Source organism: Dermacentor silvarum, chromosome 1 (assembly GCF_013339745.2).
Source record: "Dermacentor silvarum isolate Dsil-2018 chromosome 1, BIME_Dsil_1.4, whole genome shotgun sequence".
In the NCBI taxonomy this organism is placed as follows: domain Eukaryota; kingdom Metazoa; phylum Arthropoda; class Arachnida; order Ixodida; family Ixodidae; genus Dermacentor; species Dermacentor silvarum.
Window position 1 is genome coordinate 85,851,193 of NC_051154.1, and position 15,028 is coordinate 85,866,220.

Consider the following 15,028-nt stretch of genomic DNA (forward strand, 5'->3'; position numbering starts at 1 on the left):
TGAAATATCCAAAAATGTAAATTTCTGTGTGTGTCCAGAACTTCTAACCAGCTTCCTTCTTACTATGTTAGTAATCTCCCTTTAGACCCTGTTTCTTCCTACAAATATCTTGGTATCCATATTACTAGCAACCTCTCGTGGTCCATGCACACATCTTACGTAATTAAAAATGCTAACCGCATGCTGGGATACCTAAAACGTAATTTCCCTAAGGCACCGTCTTCCCTAAAATTTATGTTATAGTACAAGTCACTAGTCCACTCAAAGCTTGAGTATGCCGCAGCAGTTTGGAATCCCTTTCAGAAAAACCTAATTCACTTACAGTCGAATCCCCCTACAACGAAATTTCCGCCACAACGAAGATTTTCCGATTCCTCGTCAGCTGCCCATAGAAAGTAATACAAAAAGGTCTCTCCATAATGAAGGCGTTTTATTCGGTATTTCCGCTTCAACGAAGTTTTCGAGAACGAAACTGGGACTGAATTGAAATTGGACCTGCCGAGTAGTCAAATTAGAAGGCCCTTCCAAAGCTGTGACGATAGTATGTCCACTTGAACGAGGTTTTCGCAAACGAAATCAAGTTCAAACTACCGATTTAAGCCACTACAATCCATAGCCACGCGTGGTCATCACGCGCCTGCGCGAGACTGCAGGGGATCACCGCAATTGCTGCCGTTTTCTGTGGTGTGTGTGTCCGATCAAAATGGCTATACCAATGAAGAAGCGTAAATTTCTCTCTCTCGAGGAGAAGGCACACATGATCGCCGAGGCAGAAAGCGGAAGGAAAAAATCTCGCAGTTTCACCCGAAAGGCGAAGCATCGATTGCGATAGCAGATTAGTAGACAGCTATAGGGTGTATGCAGTTGAAGTCATCCGCGAGGAGTGCTACCGTCGTCCGCGGTTGCCACCATGTCGGCGGTCGCCGTCCTTAGGTAGCCTAGGCCTAGGCACTGGCAGTATACCGCAACGGACGATTCAGCGGAAGGTTGCACTTAAGTATTTATAGTCAATTGGTGTGTTTGGTGACTATAATGCACTTAAGTGCATACGCACGCGGTTTAGATAAACCTGAGCGATTGCGCTATGAAGAAAAAGTGCGCTTGTGCGGCGGCGTCGACACACTTGAGCTGAAACACGCTGAACTTCAGCGAGATGTCGGGCTGCTGCCTCGCATGAATTTCACCGACATCAAGGACTATCTTGTGCACGGAACAAGTTTTGTGTCGCGCGAGCAACTAAAACCATACAAATCCATGGAAGGCCATAATTATTTGACGAGCAGCTGGGTGCAGCAGCCGTTCGTCAAATTGATGTTGTCGGAAAGGTGAGCAAGCTCCCGTCATTTATTTTTGTTTGTGTTTTTTCTTTTTTTGGTAAAATGGCCGTGTGAATTGTGTGTGCATCCCATAACCACGGTAATGGGATGTCGTGGTCGGAGATAGATTAGATGCAGCAGTTGCCAGCGGTTGTTTTCAAATGGTTTTTTAGACCTCCACAACCGCTGCGTGTCGTGCACGTGTTTGTTTAGTGGTGGTTAGAGATGCGCAGCTTTCGGAAAGAAACAAGTATAATGTATTTGTAACTTCCTTCCTCTTTAATGGCTGTCAGCATTTACGCAGTCCCGTAAATTCCATTCATTGACGTCGTACAAATTAGTGTTGACGTTGTTTTATTTTGAAAAGTAGTATGTGCTTCAACTCGATCTGCAGCCGGCACAATTTTCAAATTGAATTCAAATTTTTAGATCTCGACGCTTAAGCTGTCTGTTTGTACTCGCACGTTCGTCATTCACAGTCATTCAATGAAAAGTCGCTTGCACCGTGGCTTCTCAAAAAAAAAATGTCACAGTTTCGCCCTAAGGGCGAAGCAATGAATGCGATAGCAACACAGCAATGTCATACGAAGTAAGGTGAGTGGCTTTGGTAGCAATATGAATTGTAGTAAACATGAGCTGATTAAGTAAGCAGGTGTGCTGCGGCGTAAGTAGACCGACATGAAGAGAGACTCGATGACCACGAGAAGGCGCGTCCCGTGGGCAGCGCGTGCGAAGGGACACACCTGTAGCGCTGCACTGCCGATCCGGGCAGCATTACATGTGTACCATGCGTCGGAAAATGTGGCCCGACTATTACTAACTGAATGAACAAGCGTGGTGTGAGCGCGCACAAACAAACATCAATAGATCACACTGAATGACTGCAGACAACGCCTGTCAAAACGCTGGTAGCAAGCCCATACGCTGCAGCGGGCGAAGGTACGTGCGGTCTATCGCTTCAACAGAAACTGAGCGGCAAATGCACAGTGAATAAAGGTCAGAGCCGTGTGGAGATAAGAGACGGTGCGGGCGAGCGACGAGCGCGGTTGTTGGCAGAGTAGAAGTGCGCGCCCCCCCCCCCCCCCCCCCCGCTCCCTTCGGCGCTGGCTTCCTGCTTCCTTGCTTGCGCGTGGGAGAGATAAGAGACTGTGCGGGCGAGCGACGAGCGCGGTTGTTGGCAGAGTAAAAGTGCCCCCCCCCCGCTCCCTCCGGCGCTGGCTTTCCGCTTCCTTGCTTGCGCGTGGGAGATTGAGTGCGTTCGCTCTCCATGATAGCGTGCGTCCCCGCACGCTTCCGCTCGGGCATACGGCGCGCGGCGAAGATTTTATCTATACGGAACCTCACAGCGACGGCGACGGCAGAAATCCGGTTGAAGTGTCCATATAATTGCTATCGCAATAAAAGACGCGACACCGCGCAGTTCACCATTATGCCGCTGCTGCATTGGCGTACAATCGCGGCACGTATAGTCTCTCCGTGCACGCAGATACACTAATTCAAGTAGTTTCTACGTAATAACATGCACTCATGGCTCCGCACACTAAACACTGCTGTGTGCAAACTCCCCACGACGGCTTGGATGCTAGCGATCTCCAATACTTCCGTGACGCACGAACGAACCGACGACTGTAAACATGGCACGGCTGCCCGGCGATGCTATCACCGCCTCGCGAATCAAGGTTCAGTGCATACCCCCTATACAAACTAAGCATCGTAGTTTTATCGGCCGTATAAACTTGTAAACATTCGCTTACTAACTAAATTACCAAGCATGGTGTCACACGCGCACAGGTAAACATGAACACATCTCGCTCAATGACCACGGAAACTCGGTGTCAACACGCTGGAATGAGAAGGCGCGGAAGTAGCAGCGAAAGAATTGACCTTCGTGCCGTAGCTCGTTTCAACGTGAACTAAACGTCAAAAGCACAGTGCACACGACTCTACCGGCACTAGTTGTACTTTGCCCACATCGCAGATCACTTTGAAGATTAGGACCGCGAAGGCGCGCACGTTGTGCACGGCGCAGATTGCTTTCAAGATACAGTGGCCGCGCTGCAGCTGCTGTTGTCGACATGATGCCAAGTTGCCAACGTCTCGTCATCTAGGGAAAATGACAACCCGCTAGACACTCTGACTCCGGCGACTACTTTGAAAGTAATGGATCCTTTTGACTTCATCTTAAAAATTGTCAAAGCCCATGACAATGACATTGCGATGGCTCTTTTAACGGACTGTGAGACTCGCATAGCCTTTGCTTCCCGTGAAGCGTAAGAAATCCAGGCTGACCGACTTCTGGAAATAAAACTTCCGGTAAGCGCAAGCTTGCCAAGTTTGCCGACTTCGTCATAAGTATGCAATGAAATTCTGATAATTCAAACCGCTTCATTGCGACAGTGCATGTCAGAGCCCGCACACTCTCAAGTTCAACAAATGGCCACAGAGAGCGAAAAAATCGACCGCGCCGGGCGTGGCTAATAAACCAAGCGTAGTACGTCGTCGAAAAGTTGCCCCGGTGAGTGCCGTAGTCTCCCACTAGAGGCGCCGTAGTAAGCGCAATTTCAACCTGACAAATTTACTCCCACACTTATCGAGGTGTTTTTATTTTATGACAAAGAGTACAAAATTATTATTCCTAATTATATATTGTACTGTTGAGCAGTAACACTACTGTTTTTGCCATTATATAAACGCTAAATAACGTTCATCATCATCGACCTCCCACGTGACCTCTCACCTGGATTTAAAATTTTTACCAGTATTTTTGGGTACACGGCAAGCACGGATTCATGCTGGTTGCTTATTTGTGCTAAAACCACTTTATTGCGCTTCGACACCTCGCGTTATTTAACTTGGGGTGAAGTTACGTGTTTGCGAGCTGAGATGTAAGCCCGAAAGCTAGGTTTTGGTCGTGAGCCATGCGGAACGAGTATGCATCGAAACAGGAGCCGGATTCTGCTGCGACTGAGGATGGCAATACCAGTAAGTTGTTTAACACTGCTGCTTAAATCGTTATTTAATATTCAGTCTCGTTAATTCACAGGCGGAGACAAGTTAACGAACTAGATCCTGTATTACATATGGGTAGTCAGGACCCTCCGTTGCCGTTTCTGGAATAAACCTTTAGTTGCGAGGCCATCGTTATACACACAATCATGAAAGAGAGAGCGATATCGGAACACGTGCACATTTTTAACTTGTTGTAACCGTGGCTATAGGTGGCTGAGTAGCATGGGGCAGTATTCTGTAAGAGTCCAATTAGTGGACTGTCCATTTCGGCTGTCGCTTCATGTGCAGGAAGGCGCCAGCCAGTCTCCTTCCTGCACGTGAAGCAGCAGCCAATCAGCGACAGCCGAAATTGACAGTCCAATAATTGGACTCTTACAGAATACCGCCCCTCATTAGTCTGGTCAATATATATTTCTTTCTTTTTTTTTTTTTGTATCCGCTGAAAACTTATTCGACCACGAAACCGAATAACGCTTTGGCAAATTGAAGTGAAAGTACTGAATTGAATGTATTAAGTAGTTGCATGCATGATAATTCTTCCATATTTCGTACTTGTTGGTTCCAATGTTCTTGCTGTTCAGTTTGGTTTACCTTAGGGCATTTATTTTGCAGTAGTGAAGCGGTGCATCATGTTCGTGCAGAAAAAGAATGCATCAGTTTTAATAGCTTTATGTCTTTCATGCCTTTGCTTGTGGAACCAGCAGTGTGATCTCTTCTAGTGTATAAATGGGTGCAAAAGTGTTCTCATTTGTGATCCTAATAATACTTAAGGTGTTGACACGCATTGTAGTTAGGCAGACATAAATTTTATGGGCAGCACCAATATTTAATTAGCATGCTGATGAAGCACCCTAGAACAAACAGTGTACATTTGCATGTGTTCTGCAGTCACAAACCATTACAATATATATGTACATCACAGCTTTTTGCATTTCATATTGCCAAATTGTGTTTTTCAATTTCTGATGCAGTCAAAATTTCTATTCCAGACATCCAGTAAAAAAGACGGCACCAGTGTAAAGCAACACACTACACACATTAAAGAGAAGCTACTGCCTGCTACAAGGCCATCCTGTGGACTTTTGCTGCTACTACAAGGTAAACAACACTGGGTTCAGAAATAAATATGCTTGATATACGCTGTATTGGCTTGCTAGTCCTGAGATACATTGTCATTTGTTTGTAACAGATGATATGAATGTTTGTTCATATTTTGGTGCAGCATAATTGGTTCAAACATAGAAAGCACTACACGAGTTTGGCTAATCTCTGCTGTATCTCATGTGTTACTGTTCTGCCCCAACAGAGTCTGCACCAAGCACATCTTGGCCCTCATCACACTGACTAGATGTGCAGCTAGCTATTTAAGATGGTCAAGTCAAGTTCTGCTCACCTACCATCTACCCTCCATCTACTAGGCAACCTACGGGTGAGCCTCCTACCATGAGCCCGTGCTGAGAACAAGCTCCCCTCAACTACACAACCAACCTTACTGACTCAGCGCTGTGAAGGTGAGCCTTCTGTGCGGACACTCTCCTCCGTTCTAGAACGGCACAATGAGCTTTTCGCTGACACTATTGCTGAATTATCCGGAACTTGCGTGCTTCTCCATCACATTCCAATACACAGTCACCCGCCAGTATGTGTACCATTACGGCGCTACGCAGAACGGGAGCATGCAATTATAAACGAACGAGTTTATAATTTTGGCCTAGTGGTAGAGCTAGCAGTGGCCTTCTCAGGCCATCTCGTAGCCCTTGGGTGGCACCTGTTGTAGTCATTTGGAAAAAGAACGGTACTCTCCGGTTTTGTGTCGACTATCGAGAGCTGAACAAGCATACGATACCCGACTCTTACCCACTGCCCTGATCACACAATCGACACAGTATGAAAGTCTAGATATTTTTCGTCTCTTTATCTGCGTGCTAGATATTGGCAGATAAATGTTGCAGAAGGAGACAAGTTCAAAACAGCCTTCCATACTCCTTCGGCACTGTACGAATTTAATTGTATGCCTTTTGAGTTGTGCATGGTTCTAAGCACTTTTCAATGCGCACTGAACACGTGCTAGGTCTATCTGCTAAAAAATCAAGCCTGCGTCATATACCTTGATGATATTCTAGTCATGGGCACAACAGAGAAAGAACATCTGCGGAATCTAGATGCTGTTTTAGAAAGGCTGTATGATTCTGGCTTCAGACTAAACCGCAAGAAATGTCAATTTCGACTTACTTCTATCTGTTACTTGGGTTACAACATTTCTGACCATGGCATCCAACCGCTTCTAGGGAGAGTAGAAGCTGTATCGAACTATCCGACACCGACATGCATGAAACCACTCCAGTCATTTCTTGGGATCGCTTCTTACTTACGAAAGCTTGTTTCAAATTTCGCATCAACACCAGCTCCCCTAAGAGACCTCCTTAAGAAAGGAGCAGTTTTTGAATGGGGCCAGCACCAGGTAAATGCATTTCAAATCTTGAAGCACCAGCTGACTGTCTGCCCGGTGTTAAGTCATTTCAATAAAGAATGGACAACAGAGGTCCATACCGATGCCAGCCAGGTTGGCCTTAGGGCCGTGACTCGCATGGAATGGAACACATCGTCGCTTACGCTAGCTGAGAACTATCAGACACTGTGTGTCGTTACCACTCTAACGAGCTCGAGTGTCTAGCGGTGGTCTGGAGTGTCGACGACAAGATCAGACATTATCTGTTCGGATGCAAGTTCACAATTGTGACAGATAATTCAGCCACTGCCTGGATGTTTTCGAAACAGATCCTAAAGCACAATTTCGCATGGTGGATCATTCGCTTTCAAGAGTACACCTACAACGTGCGACATCGCATCGGTGCTCTGAACCACATTGCTGACACTCTTTTCCGAAACCTGGATGTAACAAACATGGATGTAACAAAATTGACAAATTCCCGAAAAACTTCGTTATAAAGAGGATTTCATTATATGCAGGTTCGTCACGAAAATTCGAAAAAGAAACGCTTACCGTATTTACTCGATTCTAACGCGCCCTAAATTGTAACGTGCACCCGTTTTCCGTTTTCGTCGAAGCACTCATCCTTGGAATGTCACACCAGGTACCGGATGCGTGGACGCATGTCATTTCGCACAAGCGCGAGGCATCGGAAACGAAGAGCGAGCGTCACGATGGCGTCGTAGCGTCGTATAGTGTTAAGTAGAACCCCGCTGTTACGTTCCCGGGGGCTGCGTTTTCCTGGCTGTTACGTCTTTTCGGCCGGTCCCGGCACAGCTCCCATAGAACCCAATGTATTGGTAACCCCGCTGTTGCGTCGCAACTGTGGGACCGTTCCTGCATCATACGCTGCGAACTCCACCCCGCGCCGGCCCGAGCGGCCATTTTGACTTTTCATGTCGCTTGGCTTGGTGGCTTGATGATGGCATTGGCCGCCCAAAGTGCCGGGGGCGACAACTATGACGTATTTTCGGTTTTCGCCAGCAAAAGTATGGCCCTTGAGATTCGTATTTGCTATATAAGATGGTGTCTATGACGCGTTGTGGCCCTAAAATTGGTTTTGGCTCATAGATATTCCGTATGAAGTCCAAGGGCGATAACGCAGTCGCCGCGCGCCGTATGCTGTATGTGCGAGTGAAAACGTGCGAGGGGAGCCGACGACCGCGTCTAAATCTCGCGTGCGCAAGAAAAGCAGAGAGGAAGCGCGCCTTCTTCCGTTGCGCTCGAGGCACCAGCGAGGGAGCGAGGGATAGTGGGGCGGCGTGTTACTGTACTCTGGCATCAACTGCGTACTTGAAAGCGATCGCGCGTTGCCGCATCACGTGGGCCATATCTTGAAAGCGATCTGCGTTGGGGCAGAGTCTAGCAGAGTAGGTGCGTCGGTGGCACGTAGCTTTGTGCGTGCTGTGTGTTCTCGGCGCTCAGTTTGCGTTGAAGCGATAGACAACAGCACGAAGGTCACTTCGCTCACTTCTCCAGCGGCGCTTCCACATGCTGCCAGCGTTTGACAGCACGTGTTCGCGCTCATAGTGTGTGATGTGTCACAGCGTGTACCAGCGCGTCGGCAACATAAACTGGAAAAGAAGAGAGTGCCGAATTTGCGGGCTGGGCCAGCTGCAGCAAACGGCAGGATCAGGTTTGAATGAAGGGAGGGGGAAAGGTCACGCCCGCGGCGGCAAGATCACATGGTCGAGGGATGCAAGCCCGCCTCGCACGCACACGTGCGCTCGCTTCGCATTCCGTCGTGGCGGAGAAGGTGCTTCCGGTTGCTGCTCGCGCAAAAATGACAAAATTTGGGGCAAAATCTCTAGGTTGGCGGAGGGGAAAATTTGTTATATCGAGGGGGTCTCTCGCTGCCACTTCGTTACGTAGAGGTCTCAAATACATGTGCTTCTATAGAGTAACGACGGGGAATAGAAAAACTTCGTTATATCCAGGTCTTCGTTATATGGAGGTTCGTTATAAGCAGGTTGAACTGTATTTACCCAGCAAGACATCTCCAAGGCCCAACGTTGCTACTGGCAAAAGAATCGTCGAAACGAAAAAAAGAACCCTGGTCCTTCCCGCCCCTCTGCGCTCCCAGATATTACGACACGCCGGAAGGAAGGCACGCTGGCCAATGAGCCATGCTGAGGAAAGCTCAAGAACACTTCTGGTAGGAATGGAAAAGAGTGCGCGCTCATACGTGGTGAGGTGCGAGATGTGCCAGCAGCACAACTGAATAACAGGGTGCCAGCCTGGTCTCCTCACACCAATTCCACTGCCAGAGGCTGTTTTCTACCCCGTTGGTATCAACCACATTGGCCCACTCCCTACCACAGCAGCTAGCAACCGGTACATCCTAGTTGCTGTAGACTACTTGTCGAAATTCGTGAAGCTTTCTGCCGCACCTTCTCTCGCTGCCAGCTTCGTCGTCAGTTACCTGCAGCACTGATTCGAATGGAGGCACGGTTTACCAAGAAAGCTGATCTCGGATAGGGCAATCACTTTCCAAAGCTGCGAGCTCCAGACTTATCTCTCTATGGCAGGAGTCGAGCACCACTTTGCATCGGCCTACCATCCGCAAGCCAATGGTCTAATCGAAAGGTCAAATCAGACCATCCAAGCTCGGTTGTCCCCATACTGTAAAAACAATAAACTGGGTGAAGCTGACTGGGACCAGCACCTACAAGCAGCCACATATGCCGTCAACACTTAATTTCAGAGTTCTGCATAGACGACACCATACACAGTTGTGTATGGACAACTGACAAAATTGATAGGATCATTCAATCTAGACACGCCAGTAAATGCTGGACACTGGCATGAGAGATGTTGTTGAGCAATATACGAGCCGAGGCACGCAAGAGAACTTCCCGCGCACAACAGGTGAGGATGGATGGGATGGGATAACTTTATTGTAAAGTCCTGCGGGCTACGGGGCGCAAGGCCCCATAGAGCGGGCTACTCCCACATTGGGACTGGGAGTTTTAGCTCCCTGGTCACATCGTGGGCTCGCTGGAAGTGCTATTACGATCGACGCCATTGTCCAGCAGCCCGCACAGACGTGCAGTCAGAAACTATGTGCAAAATATGAGGACCTTTCATGATCACGGAACGGCTTGGCCCGAATACTTGGCGTGTGAGTTGTACAACTTATGAAAGCAGCTCAGACAGACGCCGAAAAAAATATTTTTGGAAATTAGAAACTGAACCTGCGACCCCAAGCTCAGCAGTGCAATGCCATAGCCATGAAGCTACTGCAGTGCGTATTCGTGTATTTATAACTCATTAAACAAGACTATCTGACTTGTGGCACATCTAAACAAAATTTATAAAAATTGCCTAAATGACCCAGCTAAACCACAACCTCATTCTGCTTTCATTATCATAACAAGCATAGTGTATCTTCCCAAAATTAAAACTTTCAGGTCAAGAGAACAGCTAAAACATAAAATATCTAAAAAATTACATTAAAAAAACTATAGCTGTTCAATAGCTAAAGTAACTAATGCTAGAGAATGCATTGTTAACCTAATAAATTAGCCAAAATATCTACTGACCGTGTCGTAGCTGCCTCCAGCCAAATTCAAGCACGACATCAGAGTGCGTAAGAAATGTTCGAACTGGCATGCTTGTACGAAGGCTACTCCAGATGACCAGGTTCTTATCTCCTTTCCGAAGCTTGGTAACCAAGGCTGTGACGAGGCCATCTCCAAAGGGCTATAATGAGATGCACATGTCAGATGACAAAAACTAACTTGTAGAGAGAACATTCTGTGCAAACTACTGCACAACAGGTTAACAAATACAACATGAAACCTGCCTTACCAAGTACCTCGCCCTCCACACAGGTGCTCCTGCTTGAAGCGTATATTCAACTTTCTTCGGGTTCGTCACATCCCAGAACTATAATAAGGTAAAACTTCCAATCAGAAATAAAAATTACAAAGTCATAAACACATCTTCATTATGAACAGACAGCATTTGATATGCAAATCTAGCAGAGCTGCATATAACATGGTGACAGCTTACTGCACACAATGCTCTGCACTCTTGTCTACTTAACCCTGCGAAGCCCAAGCACCATTCCACATCAAAGAAAATTAAAGAACTTGTTCACATTTATTTCTGGCCATAGAGAGTAAATTGGTACGAAGAAAACAGAGAAACAATAATTGAGTAAACATTATTTCGAATGGTATTTCGAATGGTAATTATTTAATTTAATCATTGATTTGCTGAACTATCCGCAACTGAACACTCTATCCAGCATATCAAAACCACTAGTATGGGCTCTACATTAGGTTTCCAGCACTTAAATCAGAGTGTTTGGGAATCAAATTCAGCATATCAAAAATGATGTGGTGATTTTTACGGGGTGTACCAGCCTTACTTTTAAACTTGGCATAGGCTTTGAATTACACCTTACATGCAATATAGTATTAATGACGTTAGGCGTGATACAATCAGTTCTACCATGAGGAATGGTTTTTTCAAGACATCAAAAATTAATTGTATTTGTATCTCGGGGACTGTGGAATTTTTGTATATGTTTCACCTAGGGGGTGCAAATATTCGAAATTTAGAATTTGAAGCAAATAGTTTTTGCTATTCAATTCGTATTTGATATTAAAAAAATATGTGGTTTTATGTGCCAAAACCACAATTTGATTATGAGGCACGCCGTAGTGGGGGACTCTGGAATAATATGGACCACCTGGGGTTCTTTAATGTGCCCCTAAATCTAAGTACACGGGTGTTTTCGCATTTTGCGCCCATCGAACTGCGGCCGCCGTGGCCAGGATTTGATCCCGCGATTCGTATTTGTTTAGAAAATTTGCTATTCCAATTTGATGAATATTCATTTCTGTCTGAACATAAGGGATAAAACAGTTATTGGAGTCGCGAGGAAGCAAGACCGATGCAAGTGGAGACTTAAGATTCTCCTGTAGGAGAGCCGCAGTTGTAGTGCAGAGGCACCAGCTCCTGAGCAAACATACGCTGTACGCTTCTGCTTAATGATTTATCATTCAATTAGAAAGCCTTTATTTTAGGCAGTCTATGAATCTCTCTCGGTTTAGGCAAAACAATTTATTATCTGGGCAGCCTCACTGTTTGTATCCTATTAAAGCAATGTGCGGGACTGTAGTACCACGCTTGGGTCACTCAATGAACACAGCATTCTGTATATTCACCTGATGATGTCCTGTTTCCATGATTCATTACTGTCATTGTCATAGTGCATAAGATAACAAAGCGTAGCTGTTTATTATTTATAATCCCCTCAGTTGACCGAGAGTCCAGTTGTGACGGGCATAACATATATGCATCAAATAAGGTAAATAAGCTTTTTCTAATCAAATGGACCTGCACACAATTTCTATATTTCAGTTTCGAAATCAGAAAATGGTCGGTATTCGATTCAATATTTCAAAGTTATTTTTTGTTGAATATTTGCATTTGACTAAATTAGGAAATTTTGCTGTTCGAACAATCCTAGTTCAGGTGAAAGAACAGAACAGTCAAATTCCCTTTGTTCAGAGTGCAGCAGCTGCATTTGAGCTCATATTAGTCCCTTGTTCAGTGGCCTTACTTACAGCCACATTTACTCAGAATAAACATGAAGAAAAGTACAAATTTTATTTTTTATAACCAAACTGAAACGGCAAAGTGAAACAAAAATTAAAATTGTGCCTCCAGCATCAGAAAACATTGAAATCAGAAGTGCAATAATAAATGCACAAGCTAGCCATTTCAGCAAAAAGAATTCAATGCAATGAAGTGAATGATAGCGCACCAAGCATGCAGGTGCTTCTGTTAGCTGTAGGTTTGCTGTAGCGAATGAAATAAAGTGTACATGTCACTGTTAAAAACTTTGGAGTGCTCAGAACCTGATATAAGCCATAATACAAGGTGCAAAGGGAATTCTTTTCACTACTTAGTGGATTATGAAGCCAACAGACAACGAAGCCAAGAAAAGCATAGGCGAAATAACTGTTCCTTTGCATTAAAAAAAAGAAAGAAAAAGAAAAAAGAAGAAAAAGAGAAACGAAGTGTAGAAATAATGACGAAAAGGGAAATGAAACTGGAAAAAAAGACAACTTGTCCCAGGTGGGAGCCAAACCCACACATTCCGTATTACGCATGCAATGCTCTATTATCACGGCAGCACTTGTAATGTCCGGTCCCCTTTTCTTGGTGTTTGTATTTAATTACGCTACAATGTCTTCACTACATGATCTACCAATTGAGCTATAACGGCGACTATCCCACCGTGCACTTTTTTGGGGAATTCGTTTACGTGCACTATTTTCTGACTCTGGGCATTAGCCAGCACTACTCATGGCAATGGCGGCAGAACTGGCCCATCCTTTAAACCACAGGCAGCAAGTTATATTTTTGTCCACTTTCACTTTCCTATTACTTATTATTTCTACATTTCAATTAACGAAAGAATAAAAAAAGGAGTTATTTCCTCCGTGCTTTCCTGGGTGCTTGGAGCATTTAATAAAGATTACCTTTATGATTACTGACAGGCACTAAACATCGACTTTTTCAAGCAGTACACATAACACAGGAAGCAGGGAAAAAAAAAAAAACTAAATTAGAAAAATGCGTATTTCTGGCACTAGCTCCGCATCCCCATTTAGCGTTCTAAAGCAGCGTGTATCATTAACATTCTGTAAAATGGGTAATACTGTGCACTTTCAAATAAGTGCTGCACAATTTTCTTATTTCAATGAGCTCGTGACCAACATCCTATTCTTTAAATGCTAAGAAAGTAAAAACATTTTCTTCTATTAAGTGAATATAGTCTCTAGGGACACTTACACATACACCATTTAGCTACAATACATGAAACGACATCACTATGTGCTCGCACTACTGGAGCAAAGTTGCACATATTTCATTTAAAAAAAAACAAAAAACACATATTGGTTGTAAGAAAGCTAGAGGTCATGGCATCTAATGTCGGCTAGAAAGACCATGTCAACCATATTCTGGCATAAAAAATGTTCACAGCTGCAGGTGATCATTTGTTGGCAATGGTAGTCAATCAAATGCATTATTTGCTTCTTTACAGCCAACGTGCAGGCCTCTGTATTTGAGAGCACTTCAGTCTAAGGGGCAAAAATTTGTGTAATAAAAATTTAAAAAATATATATTTTCCAGGCTCTGTTCGAAGACTGAAAAGAAGTGCCGTGAAATGGGGAGCTTCTAACAAACTGCATCAGGTATTTTTGAATATGCTCTACAGATTTTTTCATAGCACTACTGTTACATAATGAATATGCATTTGAAACATTGCATAATCGATCTTAATGAGCCAACTTAGCACATAAGAAAAATATTATGACTTGCTCAAGATAGCAGTCAAAAATATGCTATATGTCTAATCCCTTTAAGATGTACATTTTCTTAAAACCTTAGCAGTTGCATGTCCAACGAAACCCAAAATGCAAGAAGAGTAGCTACTGTCAAATGTCAGGCAGTGCTTGCCACACATGCACGCACATTGGTTGAAATGTGGCACCATCTCTTAGAGACTCTTATTCAGTCCATTTTGCATGCCTATATCGTTGGGCACAGCACTTTCAGGGCAGTGCAGTTAACAGAAAGGAGGCTTTGTGTGGTTTCATTACATTCAAAATACAACATTTTCGTCACGTATTACGTAAAAAACTTGCATGTGTTCTGTGAAGCTGAACAGGATTTTAGTGCATAATCGGAAAGTTTCAGTGCATAGAATAATATTTCATTCAGGTGCCACGTCCTACAGCTGCAAATGCCAAGGTTACACCTAACAATCACAAGCACTTAAAAAAACAACCAGGCTTAAAACACATTTCACAGAACCACCATGGTGAAATAGTTTGTTACAAATGCATTATGAATAACAAAACAGTGCGAAAACATAGGACACAAAGAGATGGACACAGGACGGGCGACTGCATAGATCTTATTCTGATTCCGTCCATGGTGCAAAAATTGGCTATCATGCATGCAATGTATTAGGGAGTGGGATGAACTTGTAGACCTATTATGTCCAAGGAGTCTGCAGGTTATCAACTGTGACAGCACTAAATGTGGAGGGGAGCACTTGAATGCCCCAGGAATGCCTCACGTTTCCTCACTGCAGCATGGTGCGTCGGGCATTTTCTCTGCGTGTATTTATGATGCACCAAAAGGTCACACACCTTCATAATGTATACTTCTGTTGCCTCACTTT

At 44.7% G+C, this 15,028-nt stretch overlaps 1 protein-coding gene across 3 annotated transcripts in view; it reads right to left on the reverse strand.

The window, feature by feature from the left end:
* The window catches only part of LOC119431788 (GATOR complex protein WDR59-like), a 110,891-nt gene that overhangs the window by 82,853 nt on the left and 13,010 nt on the right, over positions 1-15,028 (reverse strand). For all 3 annotated transcript variants that reach the window (XM_037699265.2, XM_037699260.2, XM_049670580.1), the window contains exons 9-10: positions 10,627-10,704; positions 10,359-10,518 (exon numbers count right to left, since the gene is read on the reverse strand). In XM_037699265.2, coding sequence (XP_037555193.1) covers positions 10,359-10,518; positions 10,627-10,704 — 238 coding nt within the window. The remainder of the gene's footprint in view (positions 1-10,358; positions 10,519-10,626; positions 10,705-15,028) is intronic.